The sequence below is a fragment of the Elgaria multicarinata genome, chromosome 19 (assembly GCF_023053635.1).
Source record: "Elgaria multicarinata webbii isolate HBS135686 ecotype San Diego chromosome 19, rElgMul1.1.pri, whole genome shotgun sequence".
Lineage (NCBI taxonomy): Eukaryota > Metazoa > Chordata > Lepidosauria > Squamata > Anguidae > Elgaria > Elgaria multicarinata.
This window is the reverse complement of record NC_086189.1, coordinates 18,750,723-18,777,174: the sequence shown is the minus strand read 5'-3', so window position 1 is coordinate 18,777,174 and position 26,452 is coordinate 18,750,723. Positions and strand designations below refer to the sequence as shown.

The 26,452-nt window shown below is 48.9% G+C and overlaps 2 protein-coding genes across 2 annotated transcripts in view; one reads left to right on the top strand and one right to left on the bottom strand.

The window, feature by feature from the left end:
* Positions 1-14,155: 14,155 nt before the first annotated feature.
* Positions 14,156-15,404, top strand: IER5L (immediate early response 5 like). Its single transcript, XM_063144992.1, has one exon. The coding sequence runs from the start codon at positions 14,193-14,195 to the stop codon at positions 15,390-15,392; it is 1,200 nt and encodes a 399-aa protein (XP_063001062.1). The 5' UTR covers positions 14,156-14,192; the 3' UTR covers positions 15,393-15,404.
* A 6,970-nt stretch (positions 15,405-22,374) lies between these two features.
* The window catches only part of NUP188 (nucleoporin 188), a 174,411-nt gene continuing 170,333 nt past the window's right edge, over positions 22,375-26,452 (bottom strand). The window contains exon 45 of the mRNA XM_063144830.1: positions 22,375-22,389. The gene's annotated coding sequence lies outside the window, so the exon portion shown is untranslated. The remainder of the gene's footprint in view (positions 22,390-26,452) is intronic.

Below are 26,452 nucleotides of genomic sequence, written 5' to 3'. Positions count from 1 at the left end.
ACCTAATCTGTACCGCTTTGGGCACCAAATCCACATGCACCTTTCTTTTCATCGACATCATCAAAAAGAAACACCCCCTGGAAACCCAAGCGCTTCGCTCGCTCTCTGACAAGAACCCCTCCGCGCCACTTGGAACACCAGCGCCGCGCAGCAGCTGCCTCACATGCCTTTCGACCCTATGGACTAGCTTTCTACGTGCAGGGCGTTTTGCCTTGTTTCCACGAGGAGAAGCGAAACTGAAGTCGTGTGCTGGGAATTGTATCCCAGCACATCAAGAGAGTGACGATGTGGCCTGACGAAGCATTCCGGAGAACAGGACCGCCGGCGCTGCATTTTGTGAGCCGCATCACGGCCTCATGCTCAATCTAGACAGGGTGGGCGTCAGGGGTCCGATGGCCGCCTGAAGCAGCCTCTTCGCTTGGGCCTGGCAGCCTGGTAAGCCCTGCAACGTCTTTTCATTCTTCCCCCACACACAAACGAACGCTCTTGTTCCTGGATGAGCTCAGCTCTCAGCCTTCGCAGGAACTGCAGTGTGCTTGAGGCACAACTAACTGGCCAGGTAGGGCCACAGCACGCTGCTAGCAGAAGTGAACAGCGCGGCTCCTTTCAGAATAACAAGTAGCACACCGCAGCCGTCCTGCAGCTTCCTCCCCACGGCTCAGGTTCTCCCACTAGGAGGGAGGGGGCAGAAATACAAGAAGCAAGCGTGGCTTTGTGATCCTAGAAGAGACGTTGGGTGGGAATGGGGTGGGATATGGGGGGCGGGGGGGGGGAGTGACCATCTGCACGGGTTAGGGTTGGCCACATTTCTACCCTAGGAAAGCAAAGGCAAATTCCGTGTTGGGGCACAATGAGGAAAGGAATTGGAAAGAGCCCCCTTGTACAGATCTAGGGTGCAACCACACTCGGAGCGCTGTGCCTGGTTCTTGTCGGCGCACCTCAAAAAGGATGTTCCAGAGTAAGAGAAGGTGCAGAAAAGGGCAAAGGAAATGATCAAGGGGCTACAGCAACCCATGTTCCCCCGCAACTCGTGTACATAGGCTCACTGACTCATGGCACATAGCCATCAGGGCTAGTAGCCATGGCTGGCCTTCTCCTCCTCCAGGAATTTATCCAACCCCCCTTTTTAAAGCCATCCAAATTGGTGGCCATCGCTACATCCTGTGGCAGTGAGTTCCGGAGTTGGACTCTGCGCTGTGTGAAGAAGCCCGTCCTTTGATCTGGCCTGGATCTCCCACCCATCAGCTTCATGGGATGTGACCCCCGTTGGGTTCTGGTATTTTGAGAGAGGGAGAAAAATGTCTCCTTCTCCACCTTCTCCACACCAGGCCTGATCCTTGTCCACCTCTATCCGGTCTCCTCTCCACCTCCTTTTTTTCCAAGCTGAACAACCTCAGCTGTCGTCACCTTCCCTGCGGCCCTTTTCCGCCCTTTCCCCATCTTTAAACAAGCGGTTCTTCGTGGCACCTGGAAAACTCCGCTCTGGGCTTTGAACGTGGAAGGCAAAAAGTCCTCATGCTGGCGGGAGAATATCGGGGCTTGTGGGACTTTCCTTCTTCTAACGGTCCCTAGGATGGCGCCCTTAGAGATTTTTATTATGTGGAAGGGGTACAGGAGTATTACTAATCAATACATAAATATTGGAAAGGAGAGAGACTGGCCGAGGGAGGTGTGGATGCAAAGGAGAGGGAGGCAATCCAGCACACTCCAGATGTTTCGGACTGCAACTCCCATGAGCCCCAGCATGGCCGATGGTCATGGATGATGGAAATTGCAGTCCGAAACATGTGGAGGGCGCCTATTCCAAAGTCTATGCCCCTCTCCACCGCAGATTTCCACCGCATGCGAGTCCTGTGTAGAGTAGACCCATTGAAATGAAGGGGACTTCGTTTGCTGAGCGAAGGCAGCCGCCGCCGCTGCGGGGGGAGGGGGGCGGGGGGAAGGTTATGCGCGCCAGGGCCAGCCTCCCGGGGCTCGTGGATCGCCCAAGGACGGGTAAAAGAGGAGAGGTGGGCATGATTTTATTTTTATTTCATTTTATTTAAAGAGCCCACAACCCCAGACTCTCTGCGGGGATTGCTGGATCTACCGGCGCGGCTCCTTTAAGGGCATCCAAAAACCACACACACACACACACAGCAGACTTAACCCCAATGCTGTTGGGGGGAGGCTCCAGATAGGTGGGCTGGGACTACAAGTCCCATCATCTGCAGCCTGCGGATGATGGGAGATGTAGTCCCAGCCCACCCATCTGGAGCCTCCCCCCAACAGCATTGGAAAAGGGCTGCCCTACAGGGAGCTCAAAAGCCCCGGGGGAGGGGAGGGGAGGGGAGAAGAGCAAAAGAACCACAGTTCCCAGCATGCCTCGCTGCCCAGCTGCCATGGGAGGCAAGGGGAAAGGGAGCACTGCCTCGCCTGGGAATTGTAGTTTTCTGCCCCCACCCCAGCAAAATACATATTAGGAGGAAAAAGAGAGGAGGGGGGAATTGCCATACTGGGAACAGCTGCTTTTCCCATGGGGGGTGAAGGTTGGAAGAGCCAGGCAAGCGTTTAACCCTTCAGCTCCCACAATGCGTTTTTTTCCCTGCCTCCTTAAGGCTACGATCCCTTGAGGCGCTCTGATCCGAGAGTAAAGCCGCACTTGAACTCAGGGGAACTTCCTCGCGAGTACACTTTAAAAACGTGGTGTGTGAACAGTGTGAAAACTCTAGTTCTTAAGTCAAATGCAACAGTAGCCAAAGCCGATTCTACAACAAACTTGTGCTTGTTCCCAAATCAATGTGTCTTAGCATCAGGGCATTGGGAGCAAACTGCGCGTGCTCAGAGTATCGTTGTTTTTAAATGCATGTCGTTGTGTAGTGAGACCTTCCCCTGCTGATGTTTTTTATAAACTTGTCCAGGTTTTTATATGATGCGTTATCATGTTATATAAGACCAATTTTGGCCCACTTGCATTGGCGGCCTGTACATTTCTGAGCCCAATTCAAAGTGCTGGTTTTAATCTATAAAGCCTTACACGGCTCAAGACCACAACACCTAACGGAGCTCCGCCTCTCCTGACCTGAACATACCCGGACTCTACGATCAATATCTGTGGTCTCCCTCCGAGGAAGGCTTGGAAGGTAGCAACGAGGAAGAGGGCCTTCTCCATGGTGGCTCCCAGACTTCATAATGAGGTCGGCAGGCCTGGTGCCGACACAGTCATCTTTTCGGCACCAGGCAAAGACCACCCTCTGCTCCCAGGCATTTAATGATATACGATGGGGCATCGATGTCTGCTGGTTTTGGAACAGGTCATTATTGATTTAAACTGTTTTTAGCTTTTTACATTGTTTTATGTTAAACGTTTTAGACTATTTTTGTTATGTTGCATTTGGTGTTTTTATGAATTGTTGTAAACCGCCCAGAGGGCTTCAGCTATGGGGCGGTACAGAAGTGAAATTATCTTCATCATCATCATCATCATCATCATCATCATCATCATCTATGACAACAGGAAAAAGTCACAATCATTCCATTAGTCACATCAGTCACTGGCATCATATCAAAAAAATATACAGAAAACCTTCAGAAACTGGGCCTACCAAAGTACATCCACACCAACATCCAGAAACCACGTTCATTAGTCAGGAAATTCCTGAATCAGTAAAATACATCATGACCTGGCAAAGCCTGTCAAGTCCATCTAGAAAGAAACGGCATGAGCGAGAAAAGAGATGATTATTATTATAATGTATTATTATTATTATTATTATTATTATTATTATTATTATTATTATTATTATTGGTTTAAAGTTTTGGAACCGTCCAGGAAACTCTGACTATTGGGCAGACTAGAAATGTAACAAATAAATAAAAATATCCTTTCTCTCTTTCTCCCTTCCTCTTTCTCTTTCTTTTAAAGCAGGGTAGGCAAACCATTTTCCTCTTGCTCTTTGCTCCAACGTACCGGGAACGTAGAAGCAGTTTCACGAAATGACGTGACACACAAAGCTGTCTAAAGGGGAGGAGGGGTGTGAAAACATTAATTCCAGGCTCTAAAATCACCTAGCTGCACTCCTGAGGATCGGAACCCATTTTTAGAAAGCAAATTCAGGATCCAGCCTGTGCGACGAGGAGATGAAGACTGCAGGGTTGAATTGGTCCTTGCTTTGACGATGTGGGGGCGTTTGATCTCCCTCCTGCCTGAGCGAACCTCTGACGCCCGGAATCCAGGCGCTGTGCACTGTCGAAAACCTCGCACTCTCTGATCCTCCTTTGACTGCAGCTGTTGGCCACCCCAGGCTACAAGAGGCCCCGACAGGAAGTCCCTCTGCAGCGGGACAGCTGCCCGGTTTCCTTCCCAAGGCCCAAGAACATTTAACCGTGACTCTATCCATTTCCTGACTTTGTGTGCAGTGATAATCATCTTCTGGGCTGTATGCAGCCGGTCCCCTCATCGACTCCCGGGTTCCTGATGGGCTCCACCCTTCCTTGTGCGCAGAACGCGACAGCTTTCATGCGCCCGCCCACCTGTTGCCTGCCCTCAGCCACTGGCGATCAGAGAAACCATCGCAGAGTTGGGGGGAACCCCAGAGGTCATCTGGTCCAAACTCCTGCCAATGAACGTGTTTCATCCCACGCTCACAACCAGGCACTCACGGATCTTCGTGGGTCATTTTGACGATGCAGTGACCCTGCTGTGCGTCTCCCGCTCTATTTCTTGTTTTAAAATAAGCCACAAAAAAACGCCGCTTTTTTGGAATAAGTCAGGATTTGTCGGGATTTCCTGCCCTGCACAGGGAAGTTCTACTATAAAGGGCGCTGTTTCCATTGTTCTGTAGGGAGCACGTGGTCTCTGCACACTCTCCTGTGTAATTTGAGCACGTCCCCAATGCGAAGTGAAGCAAGGAGCAGAGCAACGGTACGTGACGGTAGGGAAATGCGATTGCCCCCAGCTGGGAACAATCAGTAAGGAAATGCAATTGCCCCCATCTGGTCGGCCACTGTGTGAACAGAGTGCTGGACTAGATGGACCCTTGGTCTGATCCAGCATCAGGGCTCTTCTGATGTTCTTATGATGATGCTGCAAGACTCCTCTCCTTTCTAGCTTTTTGCCTTGCTTTTTCTTCCTGCTTACTGAACAGTAGCAGTTTTAGGACCAGGAAGGAGAACCTGGTGCCTTAACACTTTGCAATCCTTTATTGAAAAATGTGTTTGAAGGGGGCTGGTACCACCGCGGGCACCCATGGGTGCCGCACTGGAGACGCCCTGCCACACAGCCTCCAAAAGTCACAAACACAGCTACAGCCTTTCAAAGCTACGGCGTTGCGCAGAGTTGCCAGAAAACGAACTAAAAAAGGCTTCTGGAGGTTTTCAGTCACTCGATATTTGCTTGGGCATTACCGCCGTGTGACAGCGGCGCTGTGAATCCTCTTGGCTGAATGGACTGCGCTCACTCCTGCCATGTAACCCTATCGTTGCCGCTTCGCTGCTGCGGGTTTCCGGGGGGAATCAGTAACAAAAGTGACACTATACTGATGCCCCCCCTGCTTCAATAATGCATGGTATATGTCTAAAACATTGCTCCTTCCTTGTCCAATCAGAAAATAAGGACACAAAAAGAAAAGAGAAAGCACAGGATGGATCCACCCATTTACTGAACCTGCTTATGGTGACAGGGGGTTTCCTTATCCATTTATTTTTCAAAACCATCACCACAAGGCATACATCTGTCTTTCCGTACGGTTATGACCAACAGCTACATGTTGGGGTCTTGTGAACAAGAAAGCCAAGTTGTTGATTGCTGGTTTGTTCCTAGATGTCATTCTAGAAGATCGTGTTGACAGATTCCCCCAAGGAGTGCAAGGATGTCTCAAAATTTTCCCTCCCGAGCAGAGTTGGTGGGTCAAAGACCATGTGTGTGTGTGTGTGTTTGTGTCTGAGTTAATCACATACGCCCGTTTTTGCTAGTGAGGTCTTCACTTTTTCACAGTAATTCTTCTGGGTACGTTATTCTAATAACTGGGTGTGGGTAAGAATTTGCTCGGTCTGCTCTTTTGTGAATGAAAACATAACAAAATGTGCACATTTCTTCATAAATGGCATGTAAAGAACTTGAGATTTTTTAAAAAAATGAAAGAGAAATTGACAGATTTCTCCATTAGGCCTTTGGGTCTCCAATTTGACCACATACTTCTCTCTTGGTGTCTGTTAGGCTCTGGGTGAGAATTTTGTTCGGTTCAGGATATTTTGGGGGGGGGGTAACGACTTTCCCAAATCCACCAATGTCTTCACAAGCTTGATGTTTGAAACATTCGAATATGGGAGAAAGCGAAACTGGGATTTGTCCATCTCTAATTCTAACAGTGCTATCCTGGCCATATTTACTCAGAATTAAACCCCACTGAGATCATTAGGAAGTGCGCTTAGGGGCAGGCCACAGCAATGGAAGAACAAGGACTTCTGCTGAGACACCAGCTCCTTTTGGCTCCTGCTCTCCCTGAATTGTTGAGACACCAGCTCCTTTTGGCTCCTCTTCTCCCTGAACTGTTTCCATCCTCGCCAGTAATGCTAAGAGCTTTGCAAATGTCAGACCCAGTGCCTGAGTTTTCTTGTCTTCCTCTTCCTTTCCTCTTGCATTTCTTCTTTTAGATTATACGCCTGAGGGCCTTTTCAGCTGAAGAGTAGACTAAAAAATGCTTTAAGTAAATAAATACTGTTCCTCCTTCATTTAAACGTTTCAATTGCCTGCAAAACTTTTTAAAGAAATAGTTGCAAAACCGCTTTGGAGACTGAGTTTGTGTGCGTGTTTTGGTGATACAATCTGCAGCGGGTTTCTACACACACACAAACACACACCTCTTAAAATAGAAATATTCTAAAAAGCTGCAGGACAGGTTTTCTTACAAAGCTTCCCCACCCAAGGAGAGAAAAGAGCATGTTTAGACAGAAGGGGAAAGAAGTCCTACAACCCCCAGCATGCTCCAGGCAGCCATTTAAAAAGTCACATGTCTTTCTGACAATTTCAAACAAACATTTATAGCCCAGTCTACCAGAAGAAGAAGGCACATTGGCTTTTATTAGTGTTCTGTCAATTTAATTGCCAGGGCTTCCCCCAAAGATTTCTGGAAATTGGAGTCTGTTCATGGTGCTGAAATTCAGTGAGATAGTCCTTGTCCTACTTGCAGGTGCAACAGCACCCTCCCACCCATGTTTCTCAGCAACTGGTGCACACAGGCTTACTGCCTTTGCTACTGGAGGTTGCACTTAGCCATCAGGGCTAGTAGCCATTGATAGCCTTCTCCTCCAGGAATTTATCCAGCCTCCCCTTTTAAAGCCATCCAAATTGGTGGCCATCGCTACATCTTGTAGTAGCGAATTCCATAGTTTGACTATTCACTGTGTGAAGAAGTCCTTCCTTTGATTCTTCCTGAATCTCCCACCCATCAGCTTCATGGGATGACTCCGTTGGGTTTTAGTATTACGGGAGAGGGAGAGAAATGTCTCCCTGTCCACCTTCTCCACACCAGGCATCATTTTGTCCACCTCTGCCAGGTCTCCCCTCAGCCTCCTTTTTTCCCCAAGCTAAACAATCCCAGCTGTTGTAACCTTCCCTCATAGGCAAGAGGAACCTTCCACAAGGCAGGAACATCCCTCTGCCTGATTTGGGGGGGGGTGTCTTCCCCCTTTCTCCCCCACATCACAGCTCACCCCGTTCCGCAGGGGTCTCCTGACTCTCTGTCTTGAATTTTCAGGGGTCTGGAAGAGTTATCAGGAGTCCACTCCCATCCACACAGATGATCCAGCACAAATCTGAATCCACCCCTACAATTATTATTCCTCTTGATGTTGTTGTTGATATTACTGTTATTTCTACAGTCTTAATACGAATTATGATTGAATCGTTTCATCTCGGTTTAGATTTATTCACATGAGATGTTCTTATTAGGCTACACGTAAGACTATTTTCGTGTTCTTCTCGCTTGTAACCATTAGAGAACAGACTGGAAGCGTTGCTGTTTAGTTTACATTTTTCTCATGCTGCCGCCGTAAGTCACTTTTGAGTAGGGTTCTGCCACAGAAAAACAGCATACAAGTAAACTGATGATATTGATGGATGAAGGGTTACTCCCAGGATAAGGGGGCTCTTTGTAGTTCTCCCCCCACCCATCTGTGGAATCCCCTTTCATTTAGATGCCAGATGACGATGTCTTCCACCAGGCATTGAATATTCCATAGGGATGTATGAAAAATTTGTTACAAGACTTTTTTGATTGGGATTTACCCAGTTCTGGAACGAAGACAGGCAGAAACGCAAGCTCAGGTTGAAATCCGTACATTTCTGACTTGCAAAGTAACCCCACCCACACTCAAAAAAGATACGTTCCACAGCATTCCACAAGAATGCCCACATTTCAAAGATGAACCTACGTTTGGGCAAATATACATGGAAATACGTACAATTTTCATTCGGAAAGAGAGAGAAAACGCCACTCGCAACCTCACACAGAATTAGGTCAAAATGAGCTTCGAGAACGAATTCGGAGAACTTCCATGCTTTGGATTTTTCTGATGCTCACATCTCTAGTCTTTAATCTGTTGCTCTGATTATTAACTTGACTGCCAGCTCTTCAGTATTTTTAGTATTTGTAATGTCTTTAATGTTGTTAATTTTATATATATATATATATATATAGTCCTGTTATTTTCATTGTTGTATTTATCATCTGGGTGGTTGTTTTCATGTTCGTTTTGCTTTTCATGATGGTAAAACTGCCCCCGGGGGACGTTTGCTAGTTGAGTGGTATCTACATTTTATAAATAAATACATCAAATAAAGCCATTCCTTGAATCAGCTGAAAGACTTTCAAACACTGATGACAACGCAATGCCTGTTTTGCTTGGAGATCTTTTTTCCTTTGCTTAGCAGAATTGGTGACGGTCGCATCCTCTCCACCAATCCTTGCAGGCAGAGAACTTTATTTCCAACTCTTCTGTGTCGTCGTCCTCCTCCTCCTCCTCCTTTTTTTAATGACAATGCCGTTTTTCTAGCTTGTCGCTCTGCACTCCGAGGGTCTGTTTTAACTTGCTTAGGGTAAGCATGGCATTTTTCCCACTTGTACAATGCACACGTCTCTCTCTCTCTCTCTCTCTCTCACACACACACACACACACACTCCAGGCTGTTTTGCCTCCGTTATGCTACTAAGCGCCTGATGCAGCACAGTATAGCGTTGTATTTTATTTAACATGTTCAGGCTGGGATAAACTGGCGTTACTTGCATTCAAACCAATTCCGTCCTGTTGACATGTTTGCGGGGAACTTCAGGGGCCTTGCTGAGCAAGTTGATGCGAGAAAAGGGACAATTCCCTTCAAAGGAGCGAAGGGGAGGCTGCTTAAAAGGGAGGACAAACAGGAAAGAGGGTGGAGCAGTCGGCGTTGTAGTGGAATCAGGCCTCGCAGGGTCGAAGTGCCAGGACTTTTTTATTAGCAGGGACGCTGACATCAGCTGCGGCCCCGTCCCAAATTCCCTGTTCCTTCTTGAGCTTAGCTGCGATGCTCACAGTGGCTGAAAGGAAATGAATTTTCCCCACCACAATCTATCGTCCGTTGCTAAGAACCTAAGAAGAGCCGTGTTGGATCAGTAGAAATGTCTCCAATGAAAATGACAGCAATAAAAACGAAAAACAACAAACAGGGATTGTCGAACAGAGGGGCCCCAGGCCACAAGAGTTTGTTAAACGGCCTGGGTGAAGCAAACGGCCTTCACCAAATACCTGACAGACCACAAGGATGGCGCTAGGAGGCAAATCTCTCTGTAGAAACGCTGTTCTATAACCAGGGTGCAGTTCCTGAAAAGTCCCCATAATCTCCCAAATCGCATCTGGCAGGAGCACTAGGAGGAAGATTTTAAAGTTCAGGTGCATGACCGGGTCTCAAGCCATTTAAGCAAGGGTGTAGGAACTCAGACCCCTGTGCCCAATCCAGGACTCCCTGTTTCCCTATAGGACCACTCCTGCTTCCCCTGATGCCACCCCCTTTCCTGCAACCACCGTCATACAGTTGTTTCCTGACTTTTATAGTGCAGCTACCAAAAAGGCCCTGCCTTGTGTCCTACCTAACAACCTCCAGACAGTGGGGTCTGTGATGTTGATGTCAGCTGCAGCGAGTCACATGTGGAAGGGCAGTGCTGGCAATCGTCCTGGTACCATCCCAGGAATCGTCTTGGAATCCTATTCCCAATGTTTCTCCTGGGCTGCCCCCTAACTTTTGGATGTGCTCCCTCGAAAACAATGATTCGCTGCTACTCTATTAGCTTCTAGAAACGTTGTGAAGGACCAGCTTTTTAATTTAGCCTTTTCACTGATGTCGTGTTAAGATTTTATTGTTTTAAGTTGTATCCCTCAATGGTTTTAGCAAATAAGGTGGTATACGGCGGAGGAAGAGAGGGTTAGATCCAGGATCTATTTTCCATGAAAGGTGCTGGTTTTAACCTGTAAAGCCTTACATGGCTTGGGACCACAATACCTGATGGAACGCCTCTCCCGACATGAACCTACCCGTACACTGCGCTCAACATCTAAGGTCCTCCTCCAAGTGCCAACTCCGAGGGAAGCTCGGAGGATGGCAACAAGGGCGAGGGCCTCTTTGGTGGTGGCCCCCTGACTGTGGAACGATCTCTCCGATGAGGCTCACCTGTCTCCAACACTGTTATGTTTCAGGCGCCAGGTCAAGACTTTTCTCTTCTCCCAGGCATTTAATAGCATTTAACAACGCTAAGTTTGTTTTTTAACGGACCCCAGAACTGTTGTTTAAATGGATACTGTTGTTTTTACACTGTTGTTTATGATGGTTTTAAATTTTTTATATTTTTAATGTCCACTGTTTTTAACTTTTGTAAACCGCCCAGAGAGCTTCGGCTATGGGGCGGTATATAAATGTAATAAATAAATTAAATAAATAAATAAAGACCTCCTTCTATTCACGGTAGGTCCCTTGGCCTGATTTTTTGAGATCGCCATTCAGCTGTAGTGTGTAGGTGTGTCGCGTGAACGTATTACAATTTATGTATGTGTCCATATCTCTTATAAGGGGTTAGTTTAACCTCCGGTTTGCTAGTAAAACTGAATTACTGTGTCGCGAAATGATGCATGTCTAAAAAGTGTGTCACCAACCTGAAAAGTTTGGAAAGCTCTGATGGAGAGAATGGTGTAGGTTGTTTGATGAAGTTGAATTTGATGGCCAGTTGTTGAATTATTTTTGCAGCTTTTTTGTGTCTGTATAGTCCATTCCTGCCAGAATTTTAAATCCTCCTGTTACATGGTTGATTGTATCTTGGAATTGATGAAATTTCCTACATAAATCTGTTGTTACACTGTTATCTTTTATGATGTATTTTTGGTAGTTCTTGGTTGCTATAACTTGATCCTGTATGGCTATTAGAAATCCTTGTTTCAAGAAATAGTTCGCCCTTCCTGAGCCAGTCATATGATTGTTCTTTGTTCTTTATTTGTGGGTTCTCTGTATTAAGTTGCCGTGCTTCCCGTGTAATGTTTTTTGTGCCCATTTTTCTTTTCTTTTTCTCTACGAGTGTGAGTGGTCGTGTTTTACCTTCCTTTTGCAGTGCTGAGTGGGGCGTAATTTTTATCTGCTTTTACTATGGCTTTATGGATGGGGGTGTTTTTAGTGTGGAAGAATTCTCTGAGTGATTTTATCTGTTTAGCATGAATTGTGTCAATGTCCAGCAGGCCTCTCCCTCCTTCTTTCCTTCTTTCCTATTATTATTATTATTATTATTATTATTATTATTAAAGGTAAGTCCCATCACTTTGATTTGGACTTGGCAAATGAAAGTAAGTGACATTAGATCGGAATTCTCTGCTCCAGTCAAGATCATGGCAGCTTCATCTTGAAGCTTCTGAACACACTTCCAGGGCAGCCCCACACAGGGTGCATTACAACAGAAATATCCGAATGTTTCTTAGACATGCCATGTGGTAAAAGACACCCTTTGCATACTGAAGAGGTTTCCAGTGCTTGTGTCATGCAACTGCCCTGCCGGGAGGGGAGAGAGAGGGACTCACTTGTAACCCTCCCAAGTCTTCCCATTGCTTCTTCCATTCATTTCTTACGGTGCCAAAAATTCCACTGAGGAGGGTAACACAGAATGCCTGCATCGCGGCATTGGTCTCCCCTCCCAGTTTTTCTTCACAATAACCCTGTGAAGCAGGATCAAAAGAGATGTGACACAAGATCGGTGATCAAATTGCTTGACATGTTCCTCCCTCTTTAGAGATACTCTGGCTTTCACCACTGCTAGGAAAGAGGGTATTTTGTCTTTCCCCACAGCTGCTTTCCAGATCTAAATCTCCCCCTGCCACCACCCAAAAAAACAAGAGCTGCTCCTAGCCCTGCTCAAACACAACCAAGAAATGCTCCTATTTTACAAGTGAGGAACACTGAGGCTGAGACAGAAGGACAAGTCTTGCTGAAGAAAAGCCAGCATGGCTTCCGCAAAGGTAAGTCCTGTCTCACTAACCTTTTGGAACTTTTGGGGAATATCAATAAACATCTGGACAGGGGTGATCCAGTAGACAGGAGTCCAAGGGGCTTTTGGGAAAGACTCTCACCAAAACCTCCTCAGCAAATTTAGCAGTCATGGAATAAAAGAGGTCCTTTTATGGATCAGTAACTGGTTAAAGAACAGAAATCAGAGCATGGATAAAGGGTCAATTCTCCCAAGGGAAGAATATAAACAGTAGTGCTCCCACAGGGATCTGAATTGGGACCAATGCTTTTGAACTTCTTCAACTAGGAGTAAGCAGTGAGGTGGCCACGTCTGCTGATGGCATCAAATTATTTAGGGTGGTTAGGATCTCTCCAAATTGGGAGAATGGGCATCAAAATGGCAAATGCAGTTCAGTGTAAGGCAGTGTAAAGTGATGCACACTGGGGCAAAAGAATCCCAGCTTCATGTCTACAGTGATGAGATCTGAGCTGGTGCTGATCAGCCAAGAAAAAGATCTTGGGGTTGTGGTGGACAGAGCCATGGAAATGTCAACCCTGTGTGTGGCGGCTGTGAAAAAGGCAAACCCCACGTTAGGCATACTCAGGGAAGGAATCGAAAGTAAAACTGCCAAGATATATAGAAATCGATGGTGCGATTGGGGTACAGAACGCAGCGCGCACCTCAAAAAGGATCAGCGCGCTGGAGCCACTCCCCCATGAGGAAAGAGGCCCAGTTGGGGGACCTCTAGAAAAGGCCAGGTGGAGGCTTAGGATGTGGGCATGCAGCCACGTTGCAGGTGGGAGTCCACGGCGGAAGACACGTTGTCCCGGTGCTCTCCAGGTCCCAGAGCTCCTTCCCGAGAGTAAACGTGTCCTGTTGTTCGAGAGCTCGCAAACTCTCACCTGCTCTTGGCGAGGCGGAGGCGGAGGAGGAGGCGCCAAGGACGCAGCGCGGAGGGCTGTCCCCTTCGACGCCCGGCCCCCTTTCCAGGCACATGGCGGCCCAGGGGGCTCACCTGAGAAAGGGGGACGCCCCGGCCCGCCTCCCTCCCCATCGCCCAGGAAGGATCGCGGCCCCTCTCGCAGCCGCAGCCTCCTCTTCCTCCTCCGCTCGCCCCGTCTCTCTCTGCCCGGCTCTTGGTGCTGCCGCCGCCGCCGCGCCTCGCTCGCTTCTCTCCAGAGAACCTTCCAGCCCAGCCTCTCTCGCTCGCTCTCCTCCCCGCCCCCCCTCCCGGTCCGCAAGCAAAAAAATAAAAAAGCCAGTTCGGTATTTGAATAGCACAAAGGAACCGCCTCGCCCGGATTGGCTGGCCGGGCTGGGGCTGGGCGGTCGGCGGCCGCCCCTTGGAAGCGAGCGCGGCGCGCCATAGGCGGCCGCGGGGAGCCGGGGGCGTGTCGGGGGGGAAGGCGGTATATAGCGCGGGGGTCCGGGGGAAGCGAGCGCTGAGTGCCTGGCACGCCGACCGACGCGCGCACGGCTGGCGAGGGAGCCGCGAGCCGGGCGAAGGACGGCTTTGGCGAGCAGGGCGCGGGTGGGCTCGGCCGGCCGGCGCCCTCTCCAAAGGCAGGCAGGCGCGCGCGCGCCCCGGGCGCATGGTGCGGGCCAGCTCGGCGCCCCTGCGGCCCGGGTGGAGGCGGGCGCGGGCCCGGGCGCGCCTGGCGGCCGCCGGCCCATGCCGCTGAGCGCCCGGCGGGCCGGAGGATGGAGTGCGCCCTCGACGCCCAGTCGCTGATCAGCCTGTCGCTCCGCAAGATCCACAGCTCGCGCACGCAGCGCGGCGGCATCAAGCTGCACAAGAACCTGCTGGTCTCCTATGTGCTCCGCAACGCCCGGCAGCTCTACCTGAGCGAGCGCTACGCCGAGCTCTACCGCCGCCAGCAGCAGCAGCAGCAGCAGCAGCACCCGCCGCCGCAGCAGCAGCCCTACCTGGAAGGCGGCATGGCGGGGGCGCCCGGGCCCGCCTTCGGCCCGCCGCCGCCGCTCCAGCCGCCCGACGAGGAAGACGGGCTCGTGCAGGCGCGCAGCTGCGCCCTGGCGCGGGCCGCCGAGGCGCTGGAGATGCCCGGCGCGCTGCTGCCGCACGAGCCGCCGCCACCGCCCGCCCCGTCGGGGCTCTGCAGGGACTCGCCGCTCGCCTTCTACCAGCGCGGCGCCGCCGCCGCCGCTGCCGCCGCCTCCCCGCCCGGCTTGCTTTACGCGCCGCCGCCGCCGCCGCCTGGGACCTGTGACTTCTCGGCCGCCGCCGCCGCCAGCAGCGGCGCGCCGTCGGGGCTGCCCCCGGCCGCTCCGGCGCACTGCTCCAGCCGCACCACCGTCCTGGACCTGGACACGCACGTGGTGACCACGGTGGAGAACGGCTTCTTGCCGCCGGACTGCTGCGCGCAATGCCCGTGCTGCTGCCAAGGCGCCGCGGCCGGCGGCGGGGGGTGCCCGCCGCCCAGCCCGGGCTCCAAGCGCAAATACTACCCGGGCCAGGAGCCGGAGCTCGGCGCCGTCCCGGCCGCCCCCCGCGGCCCCGCGGAGCCTCACCCGCCGGCGCCGGCGCCGCCCCTGCCCGTGGCCCCCTTTGTCCCCTGCCCCAAGCGCGCCCGCTTCGAGGACTTCCCCGCGGAGCCGCCCGCCGCCGAGCCGTCCAACAACATCTCCAGCCTGATCTCCATCTTCGGCTCCGGGTTCAGCGGGCTGGTGAGCCGGCAGGCGCAGGCGCCGCACCCCCAGCCCCACCAGCCGCACCCCCACAACCACCAGCACCAGCACGCGCAGCAACAGACGACGCCGACGCCGCAGCAGCAGCAGCAACAGACGCAGACGGACTCCGAGCAGCCGCTTAACGGACAGCTGTGCAGCAAGCAGGCCTTGGCTAGCTTGGGCGCTTGGACGCGAGCCATCGTGGCTTTTTAGACGGGGCGGACGCGCGGGGAGGGGGGGGCGAGTTCTTGCTGCTGTTTGGCTCTTTGGCGGGGAGGAGGGGGGTCGCGGTGAAGGGCGAAGGCGGCACCCCGAAACAAAGACTGGATTGGGTGAATTTGCAGGGGGGGTGGGGGGGAGGAGGGGGGGGTTAAAAAAAAAAAGCCAAGCGAATGTTTTCCCCCCCTTTCTTTTTCTAAATTGTACCATAGGATTGAACTTCGAAGATCCGGGGGTCTTTATTTTTGCAGTGACAATGAGGATGAAATAGTACCTATTTAAAAGCAAAACAGAACTCCTTTTGTGTCTTTTGCTGGGGTGACGTTCATTTGTGCTTTCTTTTTTAATTCTTCTCTCCACCCTCTTTCTCTTGTTTTAATATCCTTCCAGGGTTGGTGTGTGTGTGTGTGTGTGTGTGTGGAATATATAATGTCTTTTGGGTTTTCCGAAATTCTGCTCTGCCGCCACGTGAGGAGGTGGGGGCGTGAAAGCGAACTTTGGAGCGAAGGGGGAATAAACTGTGTGTGAGAGAGTGTGTGTGTCTGTGTGTGTATGAGAGAGAGAGAGAGAGAGAGATCCACTTACTTTGAGGGCTCCAAGTCACTAAACTTGGGGGAGCAGCTTGAGATGGACATGTCATATATCACACACACACACAAAGTCCTGTTTTAGTGTTGCAGAAGGAATACCTCACTCAACCCAACCCATAATAATCTGCACTACATAGATTGGGGAAGTTTTAGCCTTCCAAGATAGCCAGGTGGATTTATTTTGAAAATCTATAGCTATTTATATTTTTAAAGGCAGATTTTGAATGGGTGTCTACCAGCTCTTCCCTCAATTTGGATCAACTTTGGATCACACTCACACGCAACATTTTTGGGGTGGCTCAGTTCCCCTTTGCAGTGATTTGGACTCAGCCGGGAGAGGGGGGGCACCCTTTATTCCCTGACGGGTGTTTCCCCACCCCCCCCAATTTAAGCACATACACATTTTTGAAAAGTGGAAAACGAAAACAACTTTTCATAGAGGAAGATGTCTGGTGTGATTTGGTATTGATGTAGTTGAATGGGTCTCTTTTCTCTCCACTTTCCCTGTGTTTTACTGCTCCTTACTTCTGTTTGACATTGCTTCTCTTTCTTTCTTGAAAAAAAGATACTTTGATTTGGGGAGAGAAGGAAGGGACAAGATGGTAACTACATTTCCCATCATGCACAGCTCTCTGTAGGTCCTCCCCCACCCTTCCCTGCCTGCCTTCTCAATTTGTGTACCTCCCACCTAGGGGTGTGTGTCTGGGTGTGTACGAATGCCACAAATACATGTGTTAACACTATTTTAATGTCTTTAAATATGCTGGATGACTCTTTTCTCTCTCTCTCTCAAAGATGCTCCTTATTCAGCCAGCAGAGTTTGGTCCTATGTGGAAAAACAAAGAAGAAAAAAGTCTTGTGTTCTTGTAACCCTTCTTTTTTAAAGTAATGAAATTTAAAATTTGTGTTCTTTTTTTATTAAAGGGAGAGAAAGAGGAAAAATAAAACACCTTTTGTTGTAAAAAGGTAGCTTTATCAGCCGGCCATCCAAACGTCACATTAAAAGCACTGTGTGTATTAAAAGGACGCTTTGCCAAAAGTAATTTTTTTCCCCTTTGTATTTCTGTATATTTGTGTGTGTGTGTGAGTGTGCGTGTGCATTACTGAATTGTATATCACCGGGTAAAACTGTTCAGATTTGTTTAAATTTATAATCTTAATAAAAAGTCCAATTATAAAAAGAAGTTAAAAGTGTGGTCTGCCTTCTGACCTACTCCCTTAAAGAAAGCGACTAGATACTTTCTGCAGATGTCTTAACAGCTGCCACTGGGATGGACTCGCATATAGATACTAAACTTTCCCCCCCACCCCACTTCCTTGCAGATAATTCGCATTGATCTGTTAGAAGAGCCCTGGTTGAGTTTTTAAGTCCAAATTTACACTTTCTGTAACACACACACACACCTCATTTGTTTCCCTACATGCAACGCTTTGGAGTAGAACTGAACTGACCAGAAGATAAGTGTAAAAGATCAAATGCTCCTCACAGTGGTCTTTGGGTGGGAATTCTAAACCCACAACTTCGTTTTAGCAGGGGGTCCCTTATCTGCAGAAGAGATAACCAAAGCCGAATGAAGGGGGTGGCTGAGAACTCAAGATCTACAGAGAAGGGAAGGTAAACAAAGGAGGGGAACACTCTGAATTTTAGGTCCCTAGAGTTTCGATGAAAGATTTGGGGCGGAGGAGAGATGCAAGGAAAAACTCTGGCTGCGTTTTTGAAGGCATTGGTCCTCCTTTGATGTTGGGAGGGGGGGGACCATGCCAATAAATCTGCATGTTTATAAGCCAGCCTTGCCAGATGTGGTGGATTGCAATTCCCAGCATGCATGCATGCTGGGAATTGTAGTCCAACATCTGGAGAGCCCCACAAGGGCTTTGGGCAGTCTGATGAAAAATACGCCAAAGTCCCAGATTTATTCCCAAGTAAGTAGACAGATCGCATACTCTGCTTAGCTACCTTTTCCAAGCATTTTTTTTAAAGGCTGCGTTTGAATAAAGGTGGCTGGAGAAATATGAAAAGGAACCCCAATAACGCCCCTTCTCGGATCTTAGATGCACTTCGAAAAGTTTTTTTTTTCTTTTATATATCTTGAGTTCTGTTATCTCTGGTTTGTGCCACTTGGTGGTGCATGCATATTTTACACACGCGCGCACACGCGCGCACAGACACACACACCCCTCTCTTTAAACCAAATGAATGAAGGTAATAAAAAGATTTTCGGACCACCTACAGACATGACATCAGTATAATATAGCATGTGGGGTTTTTTTATACCTCTTTAAAGCGAAGCATCCACAATCGCTGGAGTTGGGGGTTTTCAGCTCTTCGCAAAATGGGTATATTTAAATCGGAACTTTGTTGTTTACACTTTTATTTGATTGTTTTAAATTTATTGTCTGGGAAGGCAGGGAATTCTCCTCTTTTCTCTTCTCCCCCATGTTCCACATCTGTTTGTATTGCAAAGATCTAAACCCCAAGATCTCGATCTCATTCCTCCCCCACCCCTCAACCCCTCTCTAGGAGTCCATCTTTAAGGTGGGAAAATATTATTAATTTGTTCTTTATTTTTATTAACTGCTCTCTACTTAAGTATTATAAAGCCTGCTTTAGATGGGAACCGGAATCCAGGTTTGGCTGGACTGGTCGCATGGATGGTTGGGGTTTTTTAAGCAAGATTTGTGTGTTCTTTAGTGTGATTTTTTTTGTTAAAATGATTTTGTTCCCCCCCCCCCAACTAAACTCGGAACAGGGGTGGGAGGGTATTTTTTTGTTTTTTAAAAGGAAAAGAGCAAGGCAATTGCTAGAGCTCCTCCTAGTGACCGTCGTGAGAAATGTCAGCCTTTGGCTCTCTTAACTGGAAGGAAAAGAGCAAAAATTCATTCTTGCAATGGTGGTGATGGGTTCTGGGGAGGTTGTGGGTGGGGGAGCCAGTTGAGTGAGGGCTGCTGTTTATTTCTCCTCCAGTAACGATGCTTCAGTTAAGACTGGCACTTGTTGCCACAGGCTGGATCCTACGTAAAGTAGACCCATTGACATCAATGGACCTGGTGTTACACAGGACCAACTTAAGTCCCATTGACTCTGGGGGATCTGCTTGGTGTGTTTTTACGCTGGATCGACGGCTTCCTGCCCCCTTCTTTCCACGGCAGACCCCAGCCCAGCCCTGAAAATGTCACACAGAGAGTCAAGAGAGCCTAACTGATAGGGTGAATGGAAGGGAGGGCCCCCCAAAAATCAGGCAGAGGAACTGGGTGCAATTTGCATATATTGGAGCAATGAAGTTCCTTTTTTAAAAAAAAAGTGAAATGGAGGAAAGTTATCCAGGAACTTTGGGTGGCACTATGGAAATGGCTACAAGAGGTGGTGATGGCCACCCATTTGGATGGCTTTAAGAAGGGGTTGGATAAATTCCTGAAGGAGGAGAAGGCTATCCATGGCTACAAGTCCTGATGGCTACGGGCTACCTCCAGTAGCTGAGGCAGCAAGCCTGTGTGCACCAGTTGCTGAGGGACATGGGCGAGAGGGTGCTGTTGCACCACATCCTGCTTGTGAGTCCCTGGTCGACAGCCACTGTGTGAACAGAGTGAAGGGCTAGATGGACCCTTGGTCTGATCCAGCATCAGGGCTCTTCTTCTGCCCTGTTCAGGAATGAATTCCTTTCCCGCAGGGCGAGGGATCAAAAGTTCCTTTTCTAGCCAGATGAACCGTCCCCGTGGGAGGGGTGGGGCAGGCTTGACTGGGACGAGGGAGGGATCGCAAAGCTTAGGAGACCACCCATGAGATTGGCAGACCCGTCCCGCCCTCGCTAGGTGCTTATTAATTCGGTTCGGCCTCCGGAACCGATTTCCAAGGCACCAACTCATCCAAACGGCTGTGCGGCACACGGCCAAACGTGTTCTGTGCAGGGGCAGAGTTGCTTCGCCTCTCTGCTCACGAAGCTTTAGCTGGGATTATTTACTGCTTATTTATTTATTTTGTTAAAGCATTTTTGTCCTGCTTCTCTCCCCCACCCCCACAAAAAAAGACTCCCAGAGTAGCGCACAAACGACCAGAGATCAAGTATTTTCCTCCCTCCCAAACAGCCAGAGGGCTTTCTAGGTCTGAACCCATGAGGACCTGGCACCGGATCAGTTTCCCAGGGCTCCCAATCTATTTCCCAGGGGACCCCCAACCTATTTCCCAAGGCCCTGAGTGGCCATAGGAGCCAACAGAGATGTGTTTTTTCCTACCTCTCAGCTTCATTGCCATGCAGGGGGCAATTTTCAAGGAAGATTCCAGCTGGGGAGAAAACAGTAAATTCTCCCCTTCTCCCATGCTGCAATGCCCCCCCCCCCCCGGTATCTTCTCATACACAACAATTAAGCTCAGGGTGGGGGAACATTTTTCATTGGTTTGGGATGATCAGGGGCAGTGTGCAAATTAACTGAAGGATTTATTTTATCTGAGGTGACTTGGATGAGAAATTAAAATGGTCGGCTTTGCTTCCGGTGAAACATGAAAGAAACCCTAGTAACAATTTCCAAATGTGCCTACATTGATACAAATTCACGCGTGCACATTTTACGCAGATTCACACACCCCGTGTGTTCTCTGTTTTGCTGACGGTGAAGAAAGATGAGGACGGGGCAAGGAACACGCACTGGGACTTCGGACAGCAGCAGCGGTGACAGTGAACAGGGCGCACTCAGATATTTGGTAGCGACGGGGAATTATTTCTATATGCTGCCTTTCCACCCGAAATGGCACTCAAGACGATGAGCAGGAGTAAAATACAGATGAAATGTCGCATATTAAAACAAAAACCACATTCATTAAAAATCATGCAAAAATAAATGACACTCGCCACTTGCAAACGAGACCATTTAACAACCAAAGGACGGCCTGAATAAATGCATCATTGCCTGCTAGTGGAGTTTCAGTAAAGATGGAACTAACCTTGGCAAGGCATTCCACAACCTGGGAGCAGACACCAAGAAGGCCATCTCTGTTGGAGAATAACAACTCTGCATGCTTCCACACACTAGGGGTCAATAGAGAATATGTTGCATCAGCAGATGATTTGTCTCGCTTATCCTCCTTGTTGTCTGATCAGTTCCATTTCCCTGCTCCCTCCCCTTCCTCTTCCTTCTCTCTCTGCCTCTGCAACAAGCGCCATGCAGACTCTCAAAAAAGGAAGCAAATAACTGTGTCTCATGCCTTTGCTCACTCACACTCATGCACCCGGCGTTAGGAGGTGCTTGTAGATAAACAGTGTTAAATAGCTTTCTCTGACAATGTGTACAAAAGCATTAATGAAGTACATTGATTGGAACTTTTTCTAAATTGGCTCTAGCCTGCATTTATTGCCCCCAAAACTAAACACTGCATTGCCACAATTCCTCTGTATAAGACAACTCTGCTGTAAGACTTCCCAACACTCTCTCATATTCCTCCCCAACGTGCCTCTGACGGACGTGGTCTCAAAAGAAGGGCCTCTCCAGAAGAACCAGGCAGGCTCATATGCTCCCTGTAACTGGCCCGGGGTCAACAGTCTGGCTGCAGCATCCTGGACCAGCTGAAGTTTCTGAAGAGTTTCTAAAGGCAGCTCTTTCAGCCCAAGGGCCGAATTTCATTTCGGATACGATCTCGGGGGCTGCATGTCGGTAGTGGGCAGGGCTGAAGGGGAAAGGGGGCATGGCCAAAATCCCCCAAATGCCAGCATAGTTTAGCTTAGAACTCTTAATGCCAGTTACTAAGCTGTCGGAGAGACAAGTCAGTTTTTGGAATGAAGGAAAAACTGCAGAACAGAACCATTGCTGGTTGCAAGGCCAGGGAAAGGGCTTCTGGGGATCTCTAGAGGGCCAGATGTGGGCCTCAAGCCCAAGGTTTACCCCTCTGAAGTAGAGAGTGTTACAACAGTCCAAACGGGATGCAACAAAGACATCTTAGGCTGATGTGTCTCTTAGTATGCTGGCCATCCAGAAGGGACAGAGAGATTGACAGGTGCCAATCAATGTTTTTGTGGGCACACCATGTTGGTCCTGGGACAAGAACAAAATGTGAAAATATTAGCAGTGCCAATTAATGAATTATGAACTCCGTAACACTTTTCGAAGGACAATGATTATTTCATCCTATTGCGAATGGCACTTTTGGAGTTTGGATGATCAGGGCTGGAATCTGGTTGGATCCAGACTTTGTTGTGCTGAGAGCAGACCTGCCGAAATCAAACAGGGGAAGGGAGCCACAATAAACCTAAGTCCCATTGCTTCCAATGGGTCTACTCAAAGCACGGCAAGGACCGTCTCGAACCCAACGGCTTTTCCAGAGCAACAAAACAGGAGAGACCCATTTTCCTCCCAGAGTGACAAATTCCCAAAAGGTCACCAGGGAAAGGTGGAGGATTAAACGGTGGCGTGGGAGGGTCAGATTTGGCAGGGCAAAGCCCTGATGCTGTCATCACCTGCTTGGTCATTCGGTTTGTCCCCTCTAGTGTTACTTGACAAACCCTAGGCTTTGTGGTTTCAGAGCCAAAAACCGAGCCCCAGGTGCAAATCCAGCCGGAGAGGGAGTCGATTTACTTTTCCCTTGCCGGCATCAGCCACACAACATCCTTGTTTGCGCGAGGCTAGACGGTGGCAGTGGGGAAACGAATAAAAGGAGCAAAATCTAAAGGATGTGGGGAGGGGGGCGGCGGAGAGAGAACAAATCTGAGAGAAGGAACCGGGACGGGGTGGGGAATCAACCTTCGGCTGTCGCCTCTTTTGCAGCCTGAGCGTTACTGACATCATGATTAATTTATCAGCTGCTTATGAATATGCAGATGAGACTGGTTTGAGGCTTTCAGAGGAGAGAGAGAGAGAGAGAGAGAGAGAGATGGAGACGGCTGTTGTGGAAAAGCAGCCTGTATTTGCGCACTGCTAGCCTCCTCAGAAAAGGTGTATACGCCGGTGTGGCAAGGTGCCTTTGTGCTGGGCTTGCTTCCTCTTCTTTAAAACAATGACATTCAATCCCGTTTCAACACTAAACACGATTTTATGCGCGGCGCATAGTGGTCTTGTGTCGGAGGTGCAAACGTGTGCAGAGGGGCGCATTGATGCTTCAGGCACGCGGGGTGGACTCTGCATGTTTTGCCCAACAGCCACCAACCCAAGTGCAAAAGATGTACACCTCGCCCCGACAAAGGTGCCACAAGGTAGATGCTCAAGAACTATTTCCACTGCCACAGAAATTAGGACCCGAAATAATGGGTACAAGCTACCCAGCTTTTGATTAAATATAAGGGGGAACTTTCTGATAGTAAGATCTGCACGACAGTGGAGCAGTCTACCTGCAGAGGTGGTGGGTTCTCCATCTCTGGAGGTTTTTCAGAAGAGGCTGGGCAGCCACCTCTCATGGTTGGTTGAATTGGTTTTCCTGCAAATTGCAGAGGGTTGGACTAGATTATCCTTGTGGTCCCTTCCAACTCCACAGTTCTACAATTCCATGAAACTGAGAGCCCAGGACTAGACCTGAACTGAGCTCATGCTCTTTCCACAAGATTGAGTAATCCAGTCTTGGTTACTCATAGCTTGGGGGGGGGGGGGGGAGGTTTGCAATTTTGTTGTTACTATTGTTTTAAAAATGGGGGGGGGGAGTCAGAGATCCTTGCCAATCTCCTGCAAATTACTGAAAGATCTACCAGTACAAACTGACTTGCTTTCCACTCTAGTCCGATACCTCAAGCAGCCGAGACAGACAGTTTGCTGTAACGCAGGGCTGTTGAACTTCTGGCCCACTTCCCTACAAGAGGTTATCAGCCTCTTCAAACACTTGAAAGGTTGCCACACAGCGGAGGGCCAGGATCTCTTCTCGATCATCCCAGAGTGCAGGACGCGGAATAATGGGCTGAAGTTACAGGAAGCCAGATTCCAGCTGGACATCAGGAAAAACTTCCTGACAGTTAGAGCAGTACGACCATGGAACCAGTTACCTAGGGAGGCAGTGGGCTCTCCCACAGTAGAAGCATTCAAGAGGCAGCTGGACAACCCTCTGCCAGGGATGCTTTAGGGTGGATTCCTGCATTGAGCAGGGGGTTGGACTCGATGGCCTTGTAGGCCCCTTCCAACTCTGCTATTCTATGATTCTATGAAATCTATCTTGTCAGAAACAACATGCAAAACAGCGGCTTGGCTCAACACCTCAGTGTCACACTTTTGGGGGCTTGCACACCACAGTCAAGGTGCATAAATCCCTCCATTCATGCTCCGTGGGTTGACCGCTACAGTCATACCCACTTTCCCCACACCATGTAATGTTACAAGCCAGTTTTGTCAAACTTAGATCTCCAGGATACCTGGAGCGCCTCTTCTCCCTTACCAACCTGCCCGGTCACTGAGGTCGTTAGAGGGCATGCTCCTGGTGGTTCCACATGGACCTGTGGCCCAATTGGAATCCACCAGGAGAAGAGCCTTGAGTGTGGTGGCCCCCTTCTCTTTGGAACGCCCTGCCCCTGGAGGTCAGGCAGGCGCCAACACGAGGCTGCTTCCGACGCCTCCTGAAAACAACCTTGTTTCGAGAAGCCTTCCTCAACCGACCAACTGAACAATTTTAATTTGCTTTTTAAAATCTTTTTTCTTTTTACTGTTTATCCCTGTGTGCACCACTCTGGAATCTATTTTAATAGGGAGCGATATAGAAATATTGTAAATAAACAATAAATAACAGCGACCTGGTGACACCTCTCCTAGTGCCTGCCAGGCTCCCTGACTCTCCTGATTTTTATATTATTTCTGAAGAATTTTAAAAATACTTTTTAACTGGGAGGTGGCCATGCTGTGCCTCCCTTCAGCACCATCTTTGCCTGGGTTCCAAAAAGTGGTTGCGGGCTTCGAAGCTCTGGCCCCACCTCGGCCTTGGACTCCGTTTCTTGAGCAAGTGAATTTTTCTTTTCGCTTCGCCAGTTGGCCTTGTGGGAAATGGCTGTTTTGTGACCAGCCAGCCCACCGTAGCAGCCATTTTATTAATGGGTCACCCCCATGGCAGCCATTTTGTGAGAGCACCCACAACACTCTCTCAAAATTCCAGAAGGGCTCACCAGCTCAAGGAGGTTGGGGACCATGTTCCCAACCTCTGTTTTTTTAAGTTGAACATAACCAAATTCATTGGTCTTTTCTTATTGGTTGACTAGGAAACCCCTGAACCATACTTGGAATATGTTGTGCAATTCTGGTCAAAGCACCTAAAAAGGGATATCGTAGAGAAATCGAGGCTCCAGGCCCATCCCCTCCTCCTTGGGGACTAAACCAGGACCACCAGCATGAGTCGTGGAGGACGCGATTCCAACTTGCTCGCACTGACTCACTGGCAGTCCAATAAACCAGTCATGTTGACTTGGAAACACGGCTCGTCCATTTCAATGGGGCTTACTCCCACGTAAGCAAATCTCGGATTGCAGCCTTAAGGAGCCTCTCCCTTGACAAGCTTCTGATAGTGGTGATGAGACATTGGCTGATCCAGTCACCTTGGAGCGCTTGGCTGAGGGCACGGAAAAGTAAAGACCTGAACTCCTCCAAGCCTTGAGAAGAGCTTAGCCCAAACATGAGCCCTTTAGATTTGGGGGGATCTCCAACTACTATCAGCCCCAGCCAGCTTGACCTATGGTCTGGAATGTTGGGTGTTGTAGTCCAAAACCTCTGGAAGACACTGGGTTGGAAAAGACTGACTTAGAATATATTCCTCGCCTTTATTATAGTAGAAATCCCAGTTTTAATGGTATCCGTCCCATTAGAACCTTTGGAGAGGAAAGGAATTTCGACGAGGCTTGCAACATCTCATCAATGGATTGATTGCCAACGCTTTAATTGACTAAGAACCCCCCGATTTTAATTTTGTCGATATTTTTTTCATTACACGTCACAATAAAAATGTTCGTGACAGCCCAATTGTTGCGAGTGGATTTGGGGGGGGGGGGGAGATTTTGTGTATCAAGGATAAGTATTTTTCACATTGTATTGTATTTAGATGATACTTTTATGCCGTTCATTTTTATTTGTATTCTTGTGCTGATTACGGTATATATCGATTCTTTTATTCCCCCGTTATATTAATTATGGATTTCTGTATTTGTGTGTGTGTGTGTGTGTCGCTTTAAGACTGATTATTGCACTGGGAAACTATGCATAATAATAAATAAATTTAAAACTAAACTGTATCATTGGCTATTGGCTGATACAGAAATCAAATAAATAAATAAATAATAAATAACCCTAGATGGCTGGGACTATCTGAGAAGAGGCATTCCACCGGTGTCATTGGGGTAGACTTATGGAGCCTGGTAGTGTCTAGCTGAAAATGAATGCACTTATGTAATAAAAAGAAGAGGCATTCTCACTCTTTCCCACAAGACAGGATGCCTCTTCTACACCGAGGCCAGCTAGAACATGTGCTGTACAAGCCATGCTGGATTTGCTCAGCTTGTCTTTTTCCTCATCAAATCCAGGCGA